General features: G+C 41.4%; 1 protein-coding gene across 1 annotated transcript; it reads right to left on the minus strand.

Annotated features, from left to right (window-relative positions):
• Positions 1 to 3,074: 3,074 nt before the first annotated feature.
• LOC142370823 (endoplasmic reticulum membrane sensor NFE2L1-like) lies at positions 3,075 to 19,642 on the minus strand. Its single transcript, XM_075453315.1, has 7 exons — positions 19,522 to 19,642; positions 17,673 to 18,097; positions 16,877 to 17,044; positions 10,127 to 10,267; positions 9,972 to 10,029; positions 8,909 to 9,448; positions 3,075 to 8,292 (listed from the first exon to the last, which is right to left on the minus strand). Exons 2-7 carry the CDS (start codon positions 17,982 to 17,984, stop codon positions 7,334 to 7,336), a joined length of 2,178 nt encoding a protein of 725 aa, XP_075309430.1. The 5' UTR covers positions 17,985 to 18,097; positions 19,522 to 19,642; the 3' UTR covers positions 3,075 to 7,333.
• Positions 19,643 to 24,749: the final 5,107 nt, after the last annotated feature.

Raw genomic sequence — 24,749 nt, forward strand, 5'->3', positions numbered from 1 at the left:
ATCTCACTTGTTCTGTTCAACATGTTTGACATTTGCAACAGGATACAACTTATGAATTCAGCAAAACCTGTTAATATGAGGAGTATTTTTCCCGAGCGGTGTTGTAGCTGTTAGTGTAGCCTGGTCCTGTTTTACAGTTAGCATCGTAGTTTCCGTGTTTTAGCGATCTGGATCGGCTTGTTCAGTTCTCTTCTCCCTGAACTGTTTGGAATTAAGGGGCATTTTTCTTACTTAACATTTATTGGGATTCAAGCCTTTAATGGGTAAAAGTTTTATTGTAGTTGATCTCTGTTCACTTCAGGCTGCTTTGCCTCATACTTCTTATTAAAATTCCATGTTTTTAAATCTTTTTTTTTTTTTGTTCACGTGTCTCACGTCAGTCTTGAGGCTGATTTAAAATGAACAAGCTGCTTGAAAACCATTCTTAAAAACAAGCACCTTGTTCAGAAAGGCCACTGAGATGACAAAGTATGAAAGGTTCCCCACGTTGCAGCTCCCTTGTGTTGCATTATTCCTGCACCGTGTCTGTCAGTATTAGGGGTGTCATGTCTTTCTTACTGCTTCCCCACCGACACAAAGGGATCGAACCAGCTGCATCCAGGTCTGCTCCTTAGCTTTTGTATCTTCTCTTTTTTTGTATTTAGCTTCTTAGTTGTTTTTTTTGACCTGTTGCATGTTTGTTGAACTACTAATTGTCTGATTTGGACAATAAATGTTTTGGGATTCATAACAGTCTCTTTGTTTTTTGAATGGAAGTAAAATACTCAGAGTGAGTGAAAAAACATTTTTCTGTCATCTTGTGCCAAAGAGATTTCGATTGTGATGATGGTTCATTTTATAGACTACAAATGGTTAAGCGGTTTCCCATGAAAACTGCTAATAAATGAAGATTCTGTTCTGAGGATCTATTGTTTAGTAAATCACGGGTCATAGAAATGTTCAACTTTAGAAAGAAAAAACACTCCTGGTTGTTCTTACCACTTTTCCATCCAGAATCCACCACAGGGGGCTGGAGCATATCCCAGCTGTCACTGGGGAAGAGGCAGGGACCACCCTGGACAGGCCACATACAGACAACCATGTACGCTCGCTCTTTAGAAACTGTAATTTACCGGTTTTTGGGTAGTGGGAGCAAGCCAGAGAACCCACGCATACACAGGAGAACATGCAAACTCCACACAGAAAGCCAGGATTTGAACCAGGAACCCTCTTGTTATGAGGCAACAGAGCTAAGCCATATTTCTACTTAGTTTACAGCATGAAACCATAAAGCACAGCGACTCCACATTTCACACAGATGTTAACAGCATTGTCACTCATGATACTGGATACTTTGTACAGTTCTATCTCTGAAGCCTTCACTTTGTGCACCAGTGCTTAAATCCTACCATCCTTTACAAGGGTTGCATCTGATGTTGGAAAATTTTGGAATTCTGTTAAGTTTGTCAATGGGACTCCTGTGCCAACATTTTATCACCAAGCCTCAGATGAATTAACACATTTCACTTACCTTATGACACCTCGAAGCACGTGTACGCGTTTAGTTTTTTCTTTTTTCGTTCACCTTGAAGCATTTTATGACAGTTGAGACTCATTTCTAACCACATAGATGTGATAAATGTAAACCTGATTTTAGTGTTTACCCCAGCTGTGGTTCATTATTACAATTTTTATATGGTCAGTATTTTCATTTGATAAGTAATATCTTGCTATCAGCTCATTTTTAAGCACCACTCAGCAAATGATTTTCAGCTGTCACACTGTTCACACTGTATTGTACTTTCTACCTAAATGATATTGTTACATGCTTTTAGTGCAACCTGAATATATATACTTTTTTGTTTACTCTACCACATCTGCAAAGAAATGTCATTATAGCTGGTATCCATTAAATAAGGCCATAACCGCATTTGAAGAACAGGGAATCAACTCTATATATTTGTCCTGTGGCATAAATTTCCATTGCTATGCTGATGATACTCAGCTGTACTTATTTATAAAACCAGAATTTATCATTTGACTCGCATATAAAACAGGTTTCTAGGACTGCCTTCTTTCACCTTCGTAATATTGTTAAAATCAGGAACATCTTGTCTCAGAGTGATGCAGAAAAACTAATTCATGCATTTGTTACTTCAGGATTGGACTGCTGTAATTCTTTATTATTGGGCTGTCCCACATATTCTCTGAAAAGCCTTCAGCTGATCCAAAATGCTGCAGCCAGAGTTCTGATGAGAACTAACAGCAGAGATCATATTTCTCCAGTTTTAGCTTCTCTTCATTGGCTCCCTGTTAAATTCAGAATAGAATTTAAGATTCTTCTCCTTACATATAATCAGGAACTGTCACTGATCATGTAAAACTGTCCTGTCATCAAAACTCTTTCCTTAATCTTCAAATTATTTCAGGCGTTGATGTAACATGAACAGTAAATGATAACATATAGTCAGTGTTGATCTGATTTTAAAATGCAGAAATGATGATCAGTGTTTTTCACATGTTTAATCATATTATTGAGCTTGAATCTGAATTGGGTCTGTAACATTTCTGCAACTTAAAGGGGAACTCCGGGGCATTTGAAGCGCAATCCCATTGCTAGAGGTTGTCAAATACTGATAGTAGGACACAGACAGGTGCAAATCGGCGCTCCCTGTGTGGAGATCGCGCTGTTTGCGCAGCCTGTCATGCGAGGCTAATACGTGGTGGCTAAGGGGCAAGTTGTTTTGTAACGTCCCCATGCCAGTAATGTGAGAACCATGCATATGGTTTTGATGGTAAGGCTTGTGACTTTATTGTCGGATGGTTTATAAAGTGGTGTGACGTTTCTGCAGTGTGCAAGTTGTTGTTTTACGTGGAAGGGTTAGCAGTTGCCCCTTAGCCACCACGTATTAGCCTCGCATGACAGGCTGTGCGAACAGCGCTATCTCCACACAGGGAGCGCAGATTTGCACCGGTCTGTGTCATACTGTCAGTATTTGACAACCTCTAGCAATGGGATTGCGCTTCAAATGCCCCGGAGTTTTCCTTTAAGAATTTTGTGAAAACTTCAATCAAAGTAAATTTAGCTACTGAAATTTGAAAGGCAAAAAATAAAGCATGATTTTAAAAGCAAAATCTGTTTTACAAGTTTATTGGATTTTATATTCTAAAATATAAAGAAAAAGTTTTGCCTCTATAACAATCTTATCCTTCACACAATGTCTGAGTAGATTTTCTATGGATACTGACGGCTGCACGGATCTGGTTGTACCCATGAAAACCAATCAATTTCTCAGCTCCAACGGCCTTAAATCACTAAAAAATAAATACTTTACATTTATAATATAACAAAAGCCCTAAGTCCTTGAGCACATGGGCACTCACTGGACATAAGAGTGTATGCCCAGCTGGTTCCATCAGTGATGCGTGCACTTTTTCTTAAGGAATAACATGTCATTTTGCTGCAGATCTCTGCAACAGGCACCAACAGCAAACACGTGGTTGGATTGTGTCTGCTTTGTGAGGCAAGCATTCAAGCATTACACCAGCGATTCGACTGTATACATAGAAATAACACATACAAGGAAAAGTGAACATGACCTTCCAATTCTGTACATTCCTGAAAAAGTCCCAGTAACAAACAAAGCAATTTATTTTGAACAAAAACGTGATCTAATCATAGACCTGGGGCCGGTTGCACAAAAGTAGGATTTAGACATCCAGGATGAATTACTTAGCCAGGTTCAAGGAATCCAAAACATGGCGCCCAGGCTTAGTTGGTTGCACAAAGGCCAATCCAGGATGAGCAGACACGGATTCATTAAGCCAGGTGAAACCGATCCTGGATAAGTGCTGCACACGGCTTGCTTAAATAGACCCCACGATCGATCATAGATTCACTGATTCACCATGGCAACAAGGGCGGCGTATTTCTCCCCAGCGGAGCAAGAATTATTAATGGAAGCATATGAAGAGGTGAAGGAGAAAATAAAACAAAAAGGAAATACTGCCACAGTCAAAAAACAAAGGGAGCAAGCGTGGCAAACCATTGCTGACCGCCTGAATGCATAAGTAGTGCACAAATACACACTCACCACTCTACTGAAACTATCACAATTAGGCTACAATCCAAATAAAATGTTAATTACCATATCGTCACCTTCCTAAAATAATCGCCCAAGTCATTTTATGGCATCAAAGGTGTGGTCCAAAAAATGCCTAAGTCATTTATTTAATCTTAGTTTTTATGAAAAACAATAAGTGTTCTTATGTCAAGCATCCTTTGATACATACTTACTGACTGAAATGATTATTTTATGCTATAATTTAACTTTTGGGGGGAGTTTTTTGTGTTTCCTGAAAAACCTGAAAAAATGACTTATGCGATTATTTTAGGAAGGTGACGATATTTGAAAAGATATTTGTAGCCTACTTTGATTATGAATAAGTTGAAATTGACTGCATGTGAGTGAAACTATCTAAATGTAACTCCATGCTCCTCCACTGTTTCATTGTGTGTGTGCGTGTGTTTTTGTGTGTGTAGATTTAACATGACTGGGCCAAAACGGACTTGGCAGCAAGTCAAAGTGAAATATAAGAACATCCTGCAGAATGGGAAGTCCCCTGACAAATACTTAACAAGTATACTTTTTATTAAGAATGTGCCTGCCCACACATTGCCTGTACTGTGCATTCATTGGTTTAACATCTCATCATTTCAGATGGTCTGCAATGCTGACTATTTGTTCAGTAATGTTGTGGCAAAGTGGCCCGGCTCGGTCCACGACTCCCGAGTGTTTCGGAACTCAGAGATCTATCGGCGCCTATCACAAGGTGAGCCACAGAACCTCTATTGACAACCACTTTTAACATCATGGCTGTGTTAAGAATGTCACTACTTATGAGGTTGTGATGGTAACATTTTGTATTCACAGGTGAATTCCTGGGTGTATTGCTGGGTGACAGAGGGTACGCCTGCCAGCCTTTTCTGCTCACTCCATTTGCAGACCCTCTGGAGGACCAACTGGCATACAACCGTGCCCATGCCAGAACAAGGGCCGGATAGAAATGACATTTGGCCTACTGAAGGCACGTTTTCAGTGTCTGAACCACCTGAGAGTCAGCCCAGACAGGGCATGTGATATCACTGTGGCCTGTGCTGTCCTCCACAATGTGGCCTGCCAGAGAAAGGAGAGGGCCCCCAGAGTGCCAGCTCTCATAGACTGGGACATTCCTGCCATCTTCCCGGATGACGACTGTGGTCGGCTGGTCAGAGACCAATATGTGTTAAATTATTTTAATTAATATTGCATGTTTATTTAAGTTGGGCCTGCAATGGCAGAGGAATTTTTGTTAGGTTTTTGTGCTGTATAGGCAAGGCAATTTTATTTGTATAGGCCATTTTTACAAACAGTTTGTCTCAAACTGCATGCTCTGATTCTGTGCTTTTTGTCTTGTAGAGCACTGTGTGACTTAAGTTTTGAAAGGAGCTGATGGTTTACTTGCTTTGATTCATCCTTGTTCAATAAAGGAACATCATGGTACTCTCTAATGTATATTTATATTTATATGGTGATGTACTTTATGTGTAGTCTGTGGGAAACTAAATTATCTAGTGGTTCATCTAAAATCATCAGTTATCTAAAATGATTGTAATTAATGATCACAAATGTTTCAATAATGATAGTGGGTATAGTTAAATGTTTTAACAATATGTTCTAGGCAGTGGAATAAATATTGGTTTCCATTTGTGGCGACCACTGACTGAGATAAGGAATGAGATTAAATAGATCCTGGAACTTAGCCTGGTCTGGAGCAGGCTAGCTTCACAGAATAAATCTCCATGGTAACTTACGTCTGAACATATCCCACTTCCCTCTATCCCACTTTTGTGCAATTGGATCACAGATAAGTTGATCCAGGATAGCCAACATATCCCGGCTTAATCCCTTATCTTAGTTTTGTGCAACGGGCCCCTGGTAACAACAGGAAGTCTGTATTACTCAGCTGAGCACACACAGCCAGTGGAGATGGATGCAAGCCCTGAGAGTGCAATAATGTCAACTATTTCTGAAGGCTGAGTCAGTTGTTCATACTTCATCAGTTTAAGATCCATCCATTCGTGTTTGATATTAGGTAGAACATTTAAATATTGTTACAAAGGAGTCTCTCCTCAATGGGGAAATGTTCAAGAAGCAAAACTGCTGCATTCTGTTCCGGATCATTAAAGACTCACAGATTTATCCACCGATAAGATGGAGACTGGAACTATCACAGGTAAAGTCAACTTCCTACATATAACACACAATCTCACAAAGTCAAGCAATGTCACAAAAATGGCAAGAATCTGAAGTGGTTCTGCTGAACATGGGGCGACGGGGCAGCCTGTGCCTCTGCTGCCATCTGAGGACTGAAGATGCTCCAGTTTGATGAAGTCCCTGCTGAACTGTCTTTGCAGGATGCTTTATGCCTTCCATTCCTGAAGATCAGAACTGGTCTGTGTTGCCATGGGCTACCCAATATGCCTACAACTGGTGGGTCTTGACACTGATAGCCGGGGTCTCGCCTGCTGTCAGTGTTATTGTGTTATTTTCAACATCAGTCCCAGATGCTGGAACTTGCCTTAGAGCTGAGCTTAAGTCTTTCTCCTGTGTATAAACTGTTTATACTGGGGTGGTCCGTGGCGTAGTGGGTACAGCAGCACCTTTGCTGCATATCGCTCCCCCTCTCTCTGCCCCCTGCTTCCTGTCTCTCTTAAACTGTCCTATCCATTAAAGGCATAAAAGCCCAAAAAAGAAATAATAAATGTATGCTGATAAGCAAACTAACACAGTGCAGAGGTTGTGATAATCCCAACCAACATCTTTTTTCATCACCTCCTCTCTTTCACTTCTTCCATAAAGCAATCACTCTGTTTGGGGTTTTGGGGGTTTTAGGATTTCATGGTTTTCAACACGTGGAAAACTCCTTTTAGGTTATGAATGTAATTCCTGCGTCCTTTCACTTACCCCTGCAGCTTATTCCCCCTTTTCTGGTCTTGATCAAGCTCCCATTGAAGAAGTTTCTGCACACCGAGCCAGCGGGTGCTGTCGGCTGACTCGGCTGAATCAGCTGACTCAGCTGAATCAGGGGAAGGCTGCTGCTGTTTTTCTGTGCTCCCGGCACTGTTCAACTTCGTCAATGTTTTTTGTTTAGTTCGGATTTGTTTTTTATCCTTTTTTCAGGATATTTAACTTGTTAAACACATTAAATATGCCAAACTGAGTCTGCATTATGAATGTTTGGATGTATTATAAACACTGAACTATGAATGACCTAACCTGAACATTTTTTTGACACGGTCTTCTCATTTCCCTTATTCCATAATGAATATCTTGTCCCTTTGTTTCTTGCTGCTTTTGTCCATTGTTACTGAAGCCACTGGATCACTGGATCCAAAATGGAGGCCGCTCTTTATAGTCTTCAGTGACTCCGCTTCCTCATCGCTAAGCTTGGAAAAAGTTTCTCGGTACAGCATTCCCAGCCTGCACTTGACTTCCTGCAGATGCCTCAGGGCTCCCCTTTTCTCTCTCAGCAGCTGTGCACGCTGGTTCCTCAGAGCCGACACATGCTCCTCTAACCTCAGCAGCACGTCCTGTTTTCTCCTCCTGCAGTTCTGGGCAGCTATCTTATTCTTGCCCCGCCGTCTCATGTCCCTGACCAGGGCGAGCTGCTCCTCGGTGAGTCGGTGATTGCTCAGCAGGTCGTTAAATTTCCTGGCAGGCAGATTAATAATGAGCTCATTTGAGAAAGGGAGCCTCAGGGATTGTGCCCGCTGCTCATACCGGCTCCAGATTTTGGTCAGAGAGATGTGACTGGGAGAGGGACAGTGATAAGTCTTGGTGTTGTCAAATCTAAGAGCAGTTTTAGAGCGATTGGGGTGCATCTTGCCCAGAGACTGGGGAGAGGTGGAAGACGAGGGCTTGTTGTATGTGTGATCATGGCCAATATGTTCCAGCCAGGAAAAGTCATGGAATAGTTTGTGAACCCCAAAGTTCAGAGGGAAGAGTTTTTCAACGTCCCCAGTAAAGCCTTCATCTGCCCCCATCTCTTCCTGCAGTTCTTCCTGTTTGATCACCTCCACTTCTACATCCCAACCAGCTGAGTTTTCCTCAGCATCTTTATCCTCGTCGTCAGAGAAAGGACTTCTCACCGCCGACGCACGAGATGAAGAGGAGGTCGATGGAGTGGAGCCCTGCAGAACAGACGAAGAAGCAGGGCTGTAGCTCCAGTCCAGAGAGAGTCCAGAGTCCGAGTCCGTCTCATCCTCAGCTCCTGGAAGCAGGAAACAAGAGAAGATCAGGAGAAGCCTTACAGTTTGATCTCTTAACCTTGTAGCACCCAAGCATATGAATAATCATTGAAAAAAATGATTTTGGCTCTTCTTGCATCTTTTTGGGTGGGAATAAACCAATATTTTTGGAATTGGGCTATTTTTGATAATTTTAGGCAATGTTGCATGTTTGCAACTTTGGGCTTTCCTGATTAATTTTGTAATAATACAATTTGGAGACCTGAGCTCCCATTAGCGCTGTGAAAGGTGGACAAAGCAGACCACACCAAACGAGACCAGAACCAACTAGAACAGACCACCGCAAAGCAGAGTGTAATTCACTGAGCCAAGAAAATGATGCTGTGACAACTGTCGGCACATAAAATGTAATGTAAAAAAATATTACACATGAATGTAAATAATGTATGTAAATTTAAAAAAATCTAATAATGTAATGTAAATAAAAATATAATGTAAATAAATAAAAAGCTTGTCGCATATCTGCAACTGTGGGTGCTACAAGGTTAATGAGTCTGTATCTAAAGAGAGCTACTTAGTTACACATTCTGTCAGAAATGGTTCCGATAGAGGAAGAACTATTCCTTCTTTGTTTCCTACCTGCTTGGTCCTGAGCTCCTGTTAAGTTGTCATTTCTGCCAGTTTCCTGTTGGGCTACTTCATGAACAGGATCCTCTTGTATCCTGGCAACCATCCCAGGACTGAATCCTTCCTCTAGTGCTAAGTCAGGCAAACCAATGCCATCCAAGACTGTCGAGTCCTCTAAGAGGTCAGTGAGTGGGCTGCAGAGAGCGTAGACATCCTCCTCGTTCAGCAGAGAGGCGCTGTAAACAGGTTCCAGAAGCTTTTGGGTCATACGATTCCCTTCTAAAGTTGGGGTTAAACTTGAAGCTGTCAGGTCACATGAATGGTTAACACCAACACTCTCAGGTTCCATTCTATGCATTACATCTTGTGTTAGCAAGGTCATGTTGAAAGTAGTCCAGTGATCTTCTGCATTTTCTGGAACATCTTCGGCAAGCAACCCGGTGTAGTCTGTAGGAGCGTGCAGGGAATCCATATTATAGGTGGCCCGTGTGCACAATGCTGCACTGTGGTCATCCAGCTCGGTGCTGGGAGTCAGGGCAAGCAGAGCTGGCTCTAATTGGACACAAAGAGACAGCTTTTTTTTTTTTTTAAATATTCAGAATCTTAGAATTTCTATTCATTATTGGCACTTGGGATTTATGTAAAATCCCAGCTGGGACAGTAGGGCAATATTTGAACCATGACTCATTCTGAATCCCACTTTTTTTTCATTCAGCAGATTAAAAAACATTTTGAATCTAAGTGAGACACAAAGCCAAAGTTTCTTCCTTCTGGACCTTTTAACCATATCTTATAGGTTGCTTAGCAGGCTTAGCAGTGGTCAGGAGAATGATTCAGATGTTATCATGTGACTTCACCGCTGTATGGGATCTAAGAAAGGAGAAAGGTCATAACAAACCTTTTCCATGACAACTAGACAATGCCATCCACTGAAGAAGGCCACAAGGTGTGGTTTAAAGCATGAGATGAAAAGGAACTACAATTATGTTGTCAGTATCAGAGCATAGAATGTGTGCATGTGACAGCCTGTGTTCTGACACATTTAAGGCCATTAGTGTAACATCTTGAAACGTACCATATGGTCTTGAATCCACAGCGTGATGAAATGATGTCATCATTTCCATATCTGTGCACTGAAGATGAAGAATGAAAAATGAATCTTAAAAAATGGTTTATTTCCTTTGTTTCATTGTGTCCTACATTTCCATCTGCTCTCATGCCCTCACTCACCTCAGGCTCCAGGATGGCCAGCAGATCCTGCCAGTGGAGTTCCAGGTCCAGGTCCATGGAAGACTCATCAGGGCCCACCAAGGAGGACTGCGGAGGGACGGCCTCGGAGGAGTCCAGACCTCTACCTTCAACATCACTGAACTGAAAGACAAGAGAGCAGAAGACTTAGTGAGTACAGTCAAACACTGTTGGAAGACAAAAGGAAGGAGCGGCTTCTCTGTGAGGGCAAAGTTTTTCTCCGATTATCTCAAACAAATATGTAGGGAACGATAAATTAGAGGCAAGAGAGAAAATGCAGGCATGCAAACTGGTCAGGGGTGAAAAAGGTGAGAAGGGTACACGGACACACGGCACGCGCGGAAAAGCGGAAACATGAGACGCATTAAGTTGTAAATTATACAAAATATATATTATAAAATATACAGTATGTCCCATTTGCATTAAGTAGAGAACAGCTGTGCAGCATAAAAGATGAATTTATAGGTACAGTAGGCCTATCAATTGCATTTACTGTACTATTATGTGTTTGATATATAACATCACAGGTCTTCAAAAGCATTTAACTGTAGTATCATACATTTAATTACATTAAATTTAACGAAAAATTTAGTCCCATGGTCCTTAAAGGGATACTACAAGTATGTAGGATTAAACGTTTAATTAATTACTGCCCCAAGACAGCCTATGCTTAGTAATAGCCTGAACGATGACTCTCCCGACCACTTTCACGGTCCGCTGTCATTAAACCACGAAAGTGAACGTTTGGCATGCCGAGCCAAACGAGCTCCACGGGAAAAACTTATATCAGCAATTCACTTGACGTACCGCCAGAGACAAATTTGTATCGACAGCTGGCACTCTAACATGAAAAACATTCTCGCGGCAAGCTTAGTTAAACGGCATTTTTTCATGACAGTGTAAGTTTTGAGACATGCATGCCACGAGCACTACGTAATCCTACATTGTGCCCCCTTTTAACTTCGATTGATGGTGCATCATACTGGATGAACACGAGTGCACCTGTAGGCTGTCATCATCAACGGGGGTATCAACGGGGGTGTGGGCGAACAGCGAGGGGATGGGGGTCGCACTCTCAAATACGACCTGTGGCAGAGCTCTCCGGACTCTGCATTGATAAACTCACGACGAATGAAACGACCTCCTCAAATGGGCAAAATGTTCCCTTTCCGTGATTATCGGAGGGTATTATGAAGGGGCATACCTCGTTAAAAAGCCAAGTCCGGCGACAATTAAGGTCTCCATTGACGTTGGCTAAAAGTATTAGCAAAGCCCTGAACTTGTGTGGAAGGCGCTAGTTAGCCACTCTACAGTTACCTCGAGTAGCACTAACACAAACAGCGTTCTGTGAGGCGGTGAAATATCGAGGAATTGTAGACTATTTCAAGTCTGTTATCAAGACATTTAGCTGACACTTGTATCAAAGACACTATTAAAAGCACATTAATTGATCTAACGACACAATTCGTTATGAAGACTATTTCAGGACATCAGTCAAATTGTAGCAGGGGGGTGGTCCGGGGGGGGGGGGGGTGTGTGAATAGGGGTTCGCCCTCCTCACTTCTGATTGGTGATAGTGCTTCTCTCACACGCCACTCTTGTCAGTCATTTGTTGTCACATAGGTCTAGTGTAGTTTTGAGGTTCACAGTTCCACTCGCTAGTTGACATGCTCACCCCCCCCCCCCCCCCCCCCCCCCCCATTTTTTTTTCTCCTCGGATCTACGCGATTCAGAAGAATGACCCATTTTGATTTCAAAACGGCGAATTTCGCCGAAAGGTGGCAAGTTTGCATGCCTGAAAATGATTAGCTGTGCTCGCGATGAAGTTGAAGGAATGTTAGTCTGTCTGTTGGTCAGTCTGAAACCAACGTGTTGGAGCAGACTTTCATCAGTTGTAAAGATATTTACAGACCTGGATTACTTTGATGCTTACTGCAGGATATCTTTTATTCTTAGGGAGCTACCTCTGTTGGAAAACCATTAGACGCCTTGAAGTTGTTGCTCTAAAATGGTGCAGCAACATCTCTGGATGTGTCTTTTTTTTCCATCTCCTGAGATTTTATACTGAGCTGATATTTTTACAATTGATACTGTTAAATTGGGAATTTTGAGAAATGATTCTTCACTGAATTGGACGCTGAGCTGTTTGAGATCATTCTCCTCGTATGTTTGACACTTTTCAACATCTGTTGTGATAAGCATAGATACATGAGTCATTTACAAATAGGAGCAGCTAACAGCTTATTGAGCTCTAAATGTCAACTAAAGCCCAACAAAAAAAAACTCAAACTACCCTAACGATTTTAAACAGGAAGGTGATAAGATGGCTTTAAGATGATACCAGCCAACAGAGACATCAGGAGGAGCACCAAAAGCAAAGATGGAGGTCTTGCAGTGCTTGTTAACAACATGTGGTGTCTTCCTGGATATGTCACAGTGTAAGATCTGTGCCTGGAACATTGAACTAGCTACGGGTTTATATCAATATTATCTACGGAGAGAGTTCACCTATGGGATTCTGTTAGCCATGAATATATGATATGTCTGGGACACCATCAGCACAGGTGTTGCCAGGTTACAAACACAACATCCTAACGTATACAATGCAATTTCTGGATATTTCAGTCATGTCTCCCTCTCTGTTACAATTCCTACTTTCCAACAGTTTTTCATCTACTTCCCATGAGAAAATGAATTTGCTAAGCAAATGTAAAACATGCATCTCTTCTGCCCTGCCTTCATTAGGAACATCCAATCACCTCCAACTAAACAGCCATTGTTCAGAGGCTTTGAAAAATCAGAAAACTGGAGATGATCTTCAGGATGCTTTAAGACCCCAGACTGTAGGGAACTCCTGAGCCACATGGAGATGATGTCAACACCATGACTGAGTGCATGAAACATTGAGAGTTTAATTCCCACAAGAACAGTCAGGTACTTCCCCACTAACAAACCCTGGATCACCAGTGACCAGAAAAAGCTGCTGAACATCAAAACGAAAGCCTTCAGGGGGGGAGACAGGGAGTCAGCAGAGGGTCTACATGGTGAGAGTAATTCCATTACAGCTATAGTTGGGTTATGCTCCTTATTTGAGCAAGGGTAATTCTCCTTGGATATCTGGCGGTGAATGAATGGGATCAGAGGCACAAAGCGTGTCATACCCCGGTATGATAGGTGGCGCTGTACCCATTCCAGCTGTTGCTAATAGAGCCACTTCCTGTTGACCTCTTCACCACCAACAACAACAACAAACTCAGGCATTGGAGAAAGATGGAGAACGCAGAGCCAGATGAAGCTACGTCCCTCTACATTTGGTCTGTGATGAGCTGCTTGTTGCACAAACTCGATGCCCAACGGAGCATTCTCCATCGCGTTGTTTGTTTCTTTCTGACGGCGACAACAACAGGAATATCGTCTCCTTTGACTTCCGGGTCACGACCCCGGGAAAACATCTGGAGCATGCGCAGAACGCAAAGTCTGATTCACCACGTGCTTCAGTGTCTACAAGCAGGTTTAGAGTGACTTTCAACCCAGTTATCCCAGGGTCTTAATCAGATCCGATCCAATTCTTAGTCAGATTAAGGTGTCTACATGCACTTAATAACTCAGTCTGATTGTAATTTAGCCAATAATCCGATCCTTTCAGTGTCATGTGACCGCACTGAGTGAGGACTGTTCAAAAACAAAGAAAAGAAGACAACAGAGAACAAAGAGGTGTAGAGAAAACAGCCAGAACACAAGCTCCAGCAGAACAACTTGAGATCCCAGGCTTTAAGATGAAAGAGGACAGAGCTTTTTTCATGAAATAGTCAAATGTTCCACTCATTTGTTCTGTGAATAAACTATTTATTTTGTGAGATTTGCACATCACTGCATCCTGTACGCCCATGTTACACAGTGTCCCAACTATTTTGGAATCTGAGTTGTAATACGATAGATGGGTGATGTGCTTGTTTACATGTGCACATGCCTGTGGCTCCTTGTTTGTGTGGGTATAGATGCAGTAAACAGGAGGGATTGCAAAACGCCTGCATGTAAATGTGTGTCAGTATGCAACAGGCCAGGGGTCAGGTTTCAAAACAAGACAACATAACATGGTCATAAGGCTGGGAACAAACTCACCCTTCCATGTGTGACTGTATGTGTCTGCACTTACTATTTAATATACAGTTATTAAATAAGTTCTACAGTTATTCAACAACTCTGCAGTAATCACTAAGTTGGATGATGCAAGGACAGCAAAGCAACATGTCCTTCAGACCAAAGTTCTATATAAAGTTAGTAATGTCCTGTGTGTGTGTGTGTGTGTGTGTGTGTGTGTGTGTGTGTGTGTGTGTGTATGTATCTGGCTGGAATGCAAAGAGTAATATGACTCTGAGCTCTGAGTGGGTGATCTGGGGTTAGGTTAAAACACAAATAACCTTTTAAATCAGAGCGGCGTAGATCCACTGTATCTCTGACTGTATCACTGAAGTGCCTTGAAATGACATTTGTCTTGATTTGGCACTATATGAAAATGAAACTGAATTGAACTAAACATATTTGACTTAGTTATGACTGAGAAGAGGAAGTTTGGTTGCAATCAGGCATTCCAACGGTCAACATAATGTTAAGTATCCCGTTTACGATGTACACAGATGTTGCAGCACATCTGGCATGAATGCAGATACTGTGTGTGAACGTCAGGATCAACTTTTTTTCCTTTTTACCTCTGTTTTAATCAGATGGAAAAACATCAGGATTAAGATCAATTTTTAAAGAATAAAAACACGAATAGCTAAATTCAACAAGCAGGAGTCTGTGCAGAACAGGTGAGTACTTCTGAGTCAAAGCAGCCGTTTTTCAATCAGTCGGCGTTCTTCCGTTGCAAATGTGATTGGCTAATTAGACCTGAAGCTTGCATGTGCTGCTGATGGGATTTTTGCTGCATGTTAGAGAGGAGAAAGAGAAGCAGCAGAGACTCTCATTGAACATGGAAATAAAGCTGAAATCACAGCGCAGATGCTGTCTTTAACTTAACTTCATGATGCTTTGTCAAATGAAGCTGTGTTTTTAAAAAAAAAACTAATCTGGATCTTGTCAGAGCAGAAGCCTCACACTTCTTTTACAGGAACAGCAGGTGAACACGTTTCTGACAACAGAAACATGGGAATTAAAGCCTCTTTAGTGGGATTTCAGTTGTATCAGGATGCAGAAAATATGGACATAGGGAGTGGGGGAAACTTTAGATCCATTCCACTGAAAACCATGGTGTTGTGCTGCAGCTAGCCTACAGTTTGCCATCATCCAAATTTGAGACAGTACAACTTTTCATAATTTGTACAAAAACGAGTCTGCCTTAATCACCGCAAAAATGCCAGAACATCTTTATTCTCTGTGGTTTTACTGATTATTCTAAACTGATGTAAACTTTCCATTTATTTGGGACTGATGAGAGACCAGCTGATAAATGCTCATCTTTGTCTTCACATGACTTCTGTAAAACCAAGATGAATCAAATCACTGAAGCTGTGGCCTGAACGTCCACAACAACGTGCTAAAAGACTTTTGAAACTTTTATTTTAAACAGACTGTTTGACTGTTTGGATTACTGGTTCCCACTCTTTGTTGTTCAAAATAAATCGGCTAACTGTTAACAGCCAGGTTAATGTTGTGTGAGCACAGTGACTGAGCTGCATTATTTTACTCCAAAGCTACAGAAGCTGTAAATGCGTGTTCATTAAAAATGTTCTTGAGTGAGTTGTCTCCATACTGTAGTATTTCAACTGAACTGACTGTATTGCTTTATTTTCCTGATGAGATCATCTGCAGTGAGGAGATTTTCCAGTGAATCATCTACCTCTGACTCATCCTCTCACAGGACATTAAGCTCAGTTTTGGGTGATGGTCAAAAACAAAAGCATCACCACTTTTTTACACGACAGATTATATTAAGGGGCAGGTGATCAAAGCAGACTTTCCTGATCATTCCAATAGTTTGACATGGCTATTTTGGTGGAGTCTCATGGTTGAATGTTATTCAGAAATGTTTTTAAAAAAAACAAACACTTCCATTCAGTTGTTGAAACCAATGTCACTGAGATTTCTAAAGGCAACTTCTTTTTATTTTGTCACTACATATCACTGGCAGCAACTGGCCAATGACAACTGGTTTAAAAACGCAGACATCCCTTTCCCCAGTGACACTCCCCACTTACTCCGTTTCTCTTTCTGCATTTAGCAGACGCTTTTATCCAAAGCAACTTACAAATGAGGATTTAACATCAAAGCTAACAAAAGCTGCGTCAAAGGAAACCACCAGTCTGACTCTGTCAGACCCAGTGTGGAGATGGAGTGCGGGCACAGAGGGAGGTACAGGGTCGGTGCAGGATAGGAGAAGCTCTCTGAAGAGCTGGGTCTGCAAAATATACAATCCTTCCCTGGCAAGAAGAGATATATAATCTCTCCAGCAGGTCCTGGGTCTGCCCCGGGGGCTCCTCATAAAAAGTGTGGAACACCTCCAGAGGAAAGCGACCAGGAGGTGTTACTCTGTGCACCAGATACAGCTCTACACCAAACTAGCTCCAAATGTGCACGCTGCTAACCCCATCTCTAAGGCTGAGCACAAACATTTCACATTTAACTTTCTTTCATTAGAAATGTAGGCATGTTGCTTTACTCAAGCAAAATTTCTTTCACATTCCAACACAAGAACATGCTAAAACAGGGACAGTGTGAGTGAATCTGTTCTACCTCTTTCTGCTCCTCTTCCTGCAGGTTGCTCAGGCCAGCTTGGAGGAGCACAGGTGGCACAGTTTGGTCTCTCTGAACCTCCAGGAAGATGTGCGGCTCTGGATATTCCACAGGAAGCGGATTCAGCTCCTGCTGGACCCGCCATGTCTCCAGCTCCACATGAGGAGCCTGTGGAAAAAGAACAAGGCTTGTTTTTCTACATGGGACCACTTTATAACTGTACACTGATCAAGCAGCTGAAAAGCAGCTCGTGGTAATTAGCAGATGGAACGAAAACAACACAGGACTTCCTGGATTCCTGTGTCACTGTGTAGGTCATTAGCTTTCTGCTTGAAGTTAGATGGGAATGATGCTAATTATATAACTACACTTCCCAGCTGATTAGTTTGGCTTAATATAAAAACTGGAAAATGGGGAAAACAGCCAACTTGGTCCAAAATAGTTTGACCCCCCCAGCAAGTGTAAAGTTCACTCCTTCAAATATTATTTCTTGCATTTTTAGTCTTGAACCAAAACAAAAAATGTAAAGACGAGTTTGTTTTTTTAATTTTCTGTAAAGTCAAAACAAGCTGTTAGGAATGAATCTATTAACTTTAGAGGCATTATCAGACGTGTTCAAGTACAGGCTCGGCTAACTGCTGTCCGTAGCCTCATGATCAACTCATCTGTTCATCTAATACTGTGAAAGGAAGTGTCATTTTCCCAAGATGCTAAACCCTTTAACCCTGAGAAAGAAATATCCCTTATTGCCATAATTCCATCCACTTCCAGACGTTTAGACTATGGACATTCCCACCTGTAGCCTGTCCAGAGAGCGGAGCCAGCGTAACAGCCTTCGTATGATGATGAACCGCTCCAGCTCCACACTTTTGGGGTGGAGGCTGTGGCCCATCAGGCGGCTGCAAAGATTCTGGAACTGTGCCTGGATCAGCCCTGACATCGGACACCGGATCCTCTCATGCCAGGAGCGTCTCAGGAAAGATTCCAGCTCCACATCCAGCCTCCCTCCACAGAGGCTTAGCAGGATGGCCATCTGGGTAAGGCCCTCTGATAAGGATTTCTTTTGGTACATCATGTCAGACAACAGAGGTCTGAGAGGCCAGCCCATAAATATTTAACACCACAACTCCTCTGTTGTGTGATTCATATGCCAGATGTAAAGCCCTTAGAACCTCTGTTTAGCACGACTCTGTGAGGTGGCTCCATGTGACAGAAGAGGTGCTATCAAAACACAACCACAGAAGTTATAATTATCTTTTTTTTTCATTTCTTAGATTACACAATTTGAATCAAATTTAAAGAATGATGTTGAACTGTCTGTTTTTGTAGAGTTGGTTCTGGCCCATATTTACTGTTAAGCAACATACCAACAGATGCATCTTCAGTGAGATGCCATAAACATTTCAGATAATCAAAGGATCAGCCCTATGGCTGTATGGTTTACCATTGTAATCACTACTATCATAAGGCTATTATTAGGCTAAAATTATTAATAAAACGCACGCTATATTTCAAAAGGACTCCCACATCTGTGCAAGCTATAACAATAATGGCACTGCAGCCATCACTCTATTCTTCCACTCTCAATTCAATTCAATTCAATTTCAATTCATTTTTATTTATATAGCGCCAAATACAACAAATGTCATCTCAAGGCACTTAGATAATAAAGTCCAATTCAAGCCAATTGGAATTCAATTCATTGTAATCATAATTATTCATAAAATAATCCAATTCGTTCGTATAGAGCCAATTCAAAAACAATTTCCGAGCTAAGGAAACCAACAGTTTGCACTGAAACTTTTTTTTTTGTTTTTGGTCCAATCTCCCGTCCTGAGCGTGCCTGAGGCGACTGTGGAGAGAAACGACTCTCAATGTGGCCAGACGTGGAGCACTTGTCAGATTTTACAGTTGGTATAAAGAGATAAGGCCCGCAGGCATACAGGTGAGGCAGAGCTGCTAACTTTGTCTTTCCTGGCCTGCCCAATACTGCTTGTGTTACTCACTGCAGACATGTGATGTAAGAGCCAGTGTTGTCCCTTCTCCTTTACAGGTTTGTTTTCATGCCATCTTATCCTGTTTACAGAAGCTGCAGAACATCAGCTGACTGGAAGTGGAGTTTATAGGCTTTTTGTCCCCACCACATCCAGAGAAACATAGACCTAACCTCACTATGCTAAACAGTAAGAGTCTAATGCAGCATGGAGTTAGAGGTGCCACAGAATGCCTTTGTCAGAAAAGGAATGAAGTAATATACAGACTACGGAAAGTAATCCAGAAGAATATCAAAAGCACGATGCCTTCCCTTCTATACGATCCTGTAAGTACTGTTATTTTCCTGAACACTCATCATAACATTTTGTGTTATTTAAAAATGCTCCAGCTCTCTTATACTTCTGATGGAAGTCTAAGATTAGACGCAGCCACAGGTCACAGGTCAATACTTTTATCCCTATAAAAAAATCAGAAAGGGAGGGCTATGATCCTTTTAAGATTTTTAAAACGAAGCCATCACACTGTTAGAAACTGCCACAACGTTATGCTGATAACCGATTAAATCCAGCCCACATTCATAAAGTCCCTGATCCTGTAAATAATCAAACAGAGTCAGAGCAGAGTAAGAGTATCGTGGCACTTTTTCTTACCAGAGGAGACTGTCGGGTAATCCGGGGAGTCTGCAGTGTGCCTGGGTGTCCCTCTCTGTCTGTTCTGGACAATGTTGTGAGGTGGGATATATTTATAGCAACACCATGATGACGTTTTACAGCCCCTCCCTGGATTTAACAAAGTGAAGCAACAGCTTTCAGCTTCCAGGCAACAGGCGCTACTGCTGTGCACGCGCGGACATCCCACTGCTGACGCTGGTGCTGGCAGGGGCGATTTTAGGATCTGGTCTTTAGGGGGGCCCAGCCCACTAATTGAGGCGAACTAGTACATTTATAAATTTTGGAGCTGTATTAGTTTTGCTTTGAGTAGTGTTTTCCCCTACAACATTCAATTTTGACCTCTTCATTTCCAAAGACTGTGGCTCGACAGGGATAACAGAGAGCCTGAGACAAATATTGAAGATAACTCAACATTTATTTTGGGAGTAAAGTGTTAAAACAAAAACAAATGCTGGAAAATAAATAAAATGGCCACTAAAATAATGCATCCTTGAGCAAAAAAAAAAGTGTTTTTACATAATATAATATTTTAAAAATGTGCTGAGCCAGGGGGTGCCGAGCTATCTCACGGTGGTGCCTTGGCACCACTAAAAATACTCGAGCCTCGCCCCTGGGTGCTGGACTGGAGTGTTCTTCATACTGAAATAAGTTGGTAATTACCTGTGGGTTAATACATGGAAACATTTTCATTTTCAGAATATTCACAACGAACAAACGAATTATAAATGGGATGTCTGAAACTGAATTCACAAAAAACATCAATGACAGAATCATTTCAAAGTCCGAATGGCGAACCCCATTCAGACCCTCACCACGGAGCCCGGCCACCTGGAGAAAAGCGCAGTTTAATCATCCGTCCGCACGGATTTCCACCGGGCTTTTTTATGCCATTTATTTCCATGTTTTATTTTTACATTTGCCCGTCTCCAGTTTTACATTACAGTATGCATCTCTGCTTTAATATACAAATGAAGGGCGGCATTACAAAGTGGCTCAGGCTCAGCTTTACGCCCATTGGTTATATGGTGCCTGAAACCGAAAGCGGCAAAAACAGCGACGGCCAACATGGCCACAGTCTGGAAAGTGACCTTTCCTTGTCAGGAAACCTTGTGGCATCTGATAAGACAACACGATTATTTTGAAACGAAGAAAACTAAGACAAAATGAACATCTAAGTGACGTACTAGAAACAAATCTCCTCAGATTCAAATTATAAATAAATTAAATGATGGGAAAAAAACGTCTATCAAATCAGTCAATTTACTAACATCTCTGGAATGGAATGGGAACGACCGATGATTGAATCTACAACAACAAACTCAGAAGCTGCCAAACACCGTAAAACATCTTATTCTGGAAAAGAATTGACACGATGAAATTCTCAAAGGTTCAGGGTTAAATCTTTCAAAGATTTAAAGAGAGAAAATAGAGCACTGAAGGCAGGCGTTGCTGAATGCAAATGTTACAGCTGGAGATGGACTCTGAGGCTCCATGGTTTGAAAGAGGAGGGAAACAAAACTGTGAGAAAAATAATGATTGATGTTATTGGCTAAATCTTTTCTGGGCTTCTGGAATATCTGACACTGCCTATTGTCTTGATCCAAGAAGAAAGTTTAATCTCATCAGTCTGTTATCAGTGACTCACCATAGATTATAAAGCAGGATTAGTCTGTGACTGAAAATGATCAGGACCATGTCAACAGTCACTTTATAAAGAATCTGGATGTCACTCAGTGGGGTCACATGGCTCTGAAAGGATCGGATTATTGGCTAAATTACAATAAATCTGAGTTGCTGCTTATCTGAGCAAGGGTAATTCTCCTTGGATATATGGCGGTGAATGAATGGGATCATTGGCACAAAGCGTGTCATACCCCGGTATAATAGGTGGCACTGTACCCATTCCAGCTGTTGCTAAGAGAGCCACTTCCTGTTGACCTCTTCACCACCAACAACAACAACAACAAACTCAGGCATTGGAGAAAGATGGAGAACGCAGAGCCAGATGAAGCTACGTCCCTCTACATTTGGTCTGTGATGAGCTGCTTGTTAATAATAATAATAATAATAATTTATTTATGTAGCACATTTCATACACAAAATGTAGCTCAAAGGGATTTACAAATAAGATTAATATACAAAGTAAATAAAGTAAAATAACTACAAGAATAACAAAATAGAGTACAATAGAACATGTTACTTGGGGGGAGGGGGGGAGAGTGAGGAAGAAATAGATATAAATTAAAGATAAAGTACTAAAAATGGTACTATGTACACACCGAAATTACCAAACGAAAGAGTAGACTCTCTTCTTTCATCAGGAAAAAAAAGTTTGTTTCTACCATTTTCAGTCCTTTAGTAATAGACAGTAGAACATAGGTTGGTTTCACCAAAAACAGCTGTTTTTGACCAAAAAATTGAGAAAACAAGCTTTTTTTTGTGTGTGTGCAAAGTGGCACTGCTGCCACCTTGCGGGTCATTTTGCCAGTATATTCTCTGTTTAGTGTTTACAAGCCTAAGATTTAGTGACAAACTCCGCTAGATTGTCCCCCAGCCCGCTCCGTTAAAAAACGCAATTGACGTCTATAGACGTCAATGGCAGCCAATGAGTTAAGATATGATGGAGCTCGGTCATTAAGAGCTTTATATGTGAGGAGAAGAATCTTAAATTCTATTCTGAATTTAACAGGGAGCCAATGAAGAGAAGCTAAAACTGGAGAAATATGATCTCTCCTGTTAGTTCTCATCAGAACTCTGGCTGCAGCATTTTGGATCAGCTGGAGGCTTTTCAGAGAATATGTGGGACAGCCCAATAATAAAGAATTACAGCAGTCCAATCCTGAAGTAACAAATGCATGGACTAGTTTTTCTGCATCACTCTGAGACAAGATGTTCCTGATTTTAACAATATTACGAAGGTGAAAGAAGGCAGTCCTAGAAACCTGTTTTATATGCGAGTCAAATGATAAATTCTGGTCAAAAATAACTCATTGGTAACTTTCAGCAGTGCTGTTTCTGTGCTATGATGCACTCTGAATCCTGACTGAAACTCTTCAAACAGATTATTTCTGTGTAAGTGATCACAAAGCTGAGCTGCAACTATTTTTTCAAGAACTTTAGACATAAAAGGGAGATTGGATATAGGTCTATAATGAGCCAACACTTCTGAATCAAGAGTAGGTTTTTTAAGTAAAGGTTTAATTACAGCAACCTTAAAAGTCTGAGGTACATATCCTGTCAACAAAGACAGATTGATCAAATCCAATATGGAAGTGTCAATTAATGGGAAAACCTCCTTGAACAGTCTGGTTGGGATTGGGTCTAAAACACAAGTTGATGGTTTAGAAGAGACTATTGTGTGGGATCTCAGTTTTCCTGCATTAATTTAAAAGGGAAATCCAAGAAGTGGTCTCCTCTAACAGTGGCAGTTGGATTGCTGTTGTACTCAAGCAAGAGAATTCCATTTTCACCGTGTGTAATATTTATGGTCAGAACTCTTTTCCTTCCAACAAGACTCTTCTCCCAAATAGTGTCCAAATTCGATGAGCTTTATCGAACATTACGTGATGAATTTAACGAGGGTGCTGAAGTGATGGATTGATAAAAGTTGCTCAGGTTCTCAGAATAACAATCTCATTTTAAATTTCAGTTCAGATCTCTCTCTGACTGCCCGATTTGCACATACGTGATCAAACAAAAGTTGAACTTTTAGAATGTATTTATTCATCTGCTGCTCTTCACCCTGTTAAAGATGCCTCTCACTCTTTTGCCCCCTTTTCAGATCATAAATAAATTACTTTAAATGAGACAACATACAAGAAAATCAAAGACTAAGAGGCTATTGGAAATTCTGTAACAACATCCTCCGGGACTTCGAAAACGATTAAAATCCCTCATATGGAAACTTTTAACAATAACAAACTGTGATTGTCCAGAAAAATACAGATACAAATTTAATACAGATGCTTGGCTTTTAAAGAAGTATGATGAATGATAGAATCTATCTTTTTAAAATAAGTTAATTTCCTCTATTAAAAAGAAGTTAGCATTTCCACTGAAGAGGAATTGGAATTGAAATGGATACAAGTTGAAATGGATCAGATTTATCTAGATTTGGCAGGTGTGTGAAATCTTGAGCCAAATGACTGGGGTAGGGCGAAAATAATTGTAGTTATCTTTTTGCACTTGAAAAAAGAATATAATATAAATGGTATACAATCAACTGACCCTCAGGTAAATTTTAAATTTTGTATCTCCATTTTACAGGAATTTATATACATCTGCTTCTGATGAGAGCTTCAGCAGCAACATAAGACGTCATGTATCTGCTGTTGATACAGATCTGAGGAGTCCATGGGACTCTGTTCGAGCTGGAGGTTCAATTAAAACAGCGCTTTTCTCAAAGAAGAAAGGAAAATCACCAGATGTTGATGGTCAGTTGAGTTTTATCTCGACATCTGGAAGACCTCTCCAAGAAGGCATGTTGACCAGATGCTGGAAACCAACTCAGTTGTATCCCTGTATAACGTCTGTATCACTGGTGATGGTCCACCTGTGGAACTGCCACTCTAATCTGCCCCAACCCAAGCAAGGCCCAGGGCGGCTTAAACACCTGGAGACAGCGACTCACTCCCAACTGGAGTGGGCAATCCTCCATGTTCTGACTGAAGACGATGAACCAGACCTGTGGAGGTGCTAATTCTCATCCTGGCTGCAAAGCGCCCCCGTGCCTGCTGGAGGTTCCTGCGTGATGAATTCAACAGGACCACACTATCTGCCATAAAACAAAGATGTTATCTGAAGCTGACTGAACTTCCAACCCTTCGGCCCTGAGATGTGCCTAAAAATTCTGTCCATGAACGTTCTGAATATTGGACAAAGGGCAGCCCTGTCAGAGTCCAGCCTGCACCAGAGGCAAGTCTGCCTCACTGCCAGCAATGCAAACGAGGCTCTCACTCTTCATCATCAGCTATTCACTGCCTCAACATATAGCAAAACCCAACACCCAACACTCGGCTTCATTAGACCCCTGGATTACAGGTGTTGCAGACCCTGAGACCATTCTCAGGTGGATATACATTTTGAATGGTTGGATGTGTCCAAACGTTTGACAGGTATGAGATCATGTGACACTTAAAGTGCACACAAATGGACTTTATTGAACCGGGACTCCTGAATGTAACCGGTAGCACCATATTTTAAGAGCC

The sequence above is a fragment of the Odontesthes bonariensis genome, chromosome 21 (genome assembly GCF_027942865.1).
Source record: "Odontesthes bonariensis isolate fOdoBon6 chromosome 21, fOdoBon6.hap1, whole genome shotgun sequence".
NCBI lineage: Eukaryota > Metazoa > Chordata > Actinopteri > Atheriniformes > Atherinopsidae > Odontesthes > Odontesthes bonariensis.

Coding starts and splice junctions, on each gene's coding strand:
- LOC142370823 (XM_075453315.1), bottom strand. CDS start 17,984: ATGGGCTGGCCTCTCAGACCTCTGTTGTCTGACATGATGTACCAAAAG. Junction 10,268..16,876: donor AGGAAGAGGAGCAGAAAGAG/GTAGAACAGATT, acceptor CTTGTCTTTCAG/TTCAGTGATGTTGAAGGTAG. Junction 8,293..8,908: donor AGGAGCTCAGGACCAAGCAG/GTAGGAAACAAA, acceptor TCCTGCTTCCAG/GAGCTGAGGATGAGACGGAC.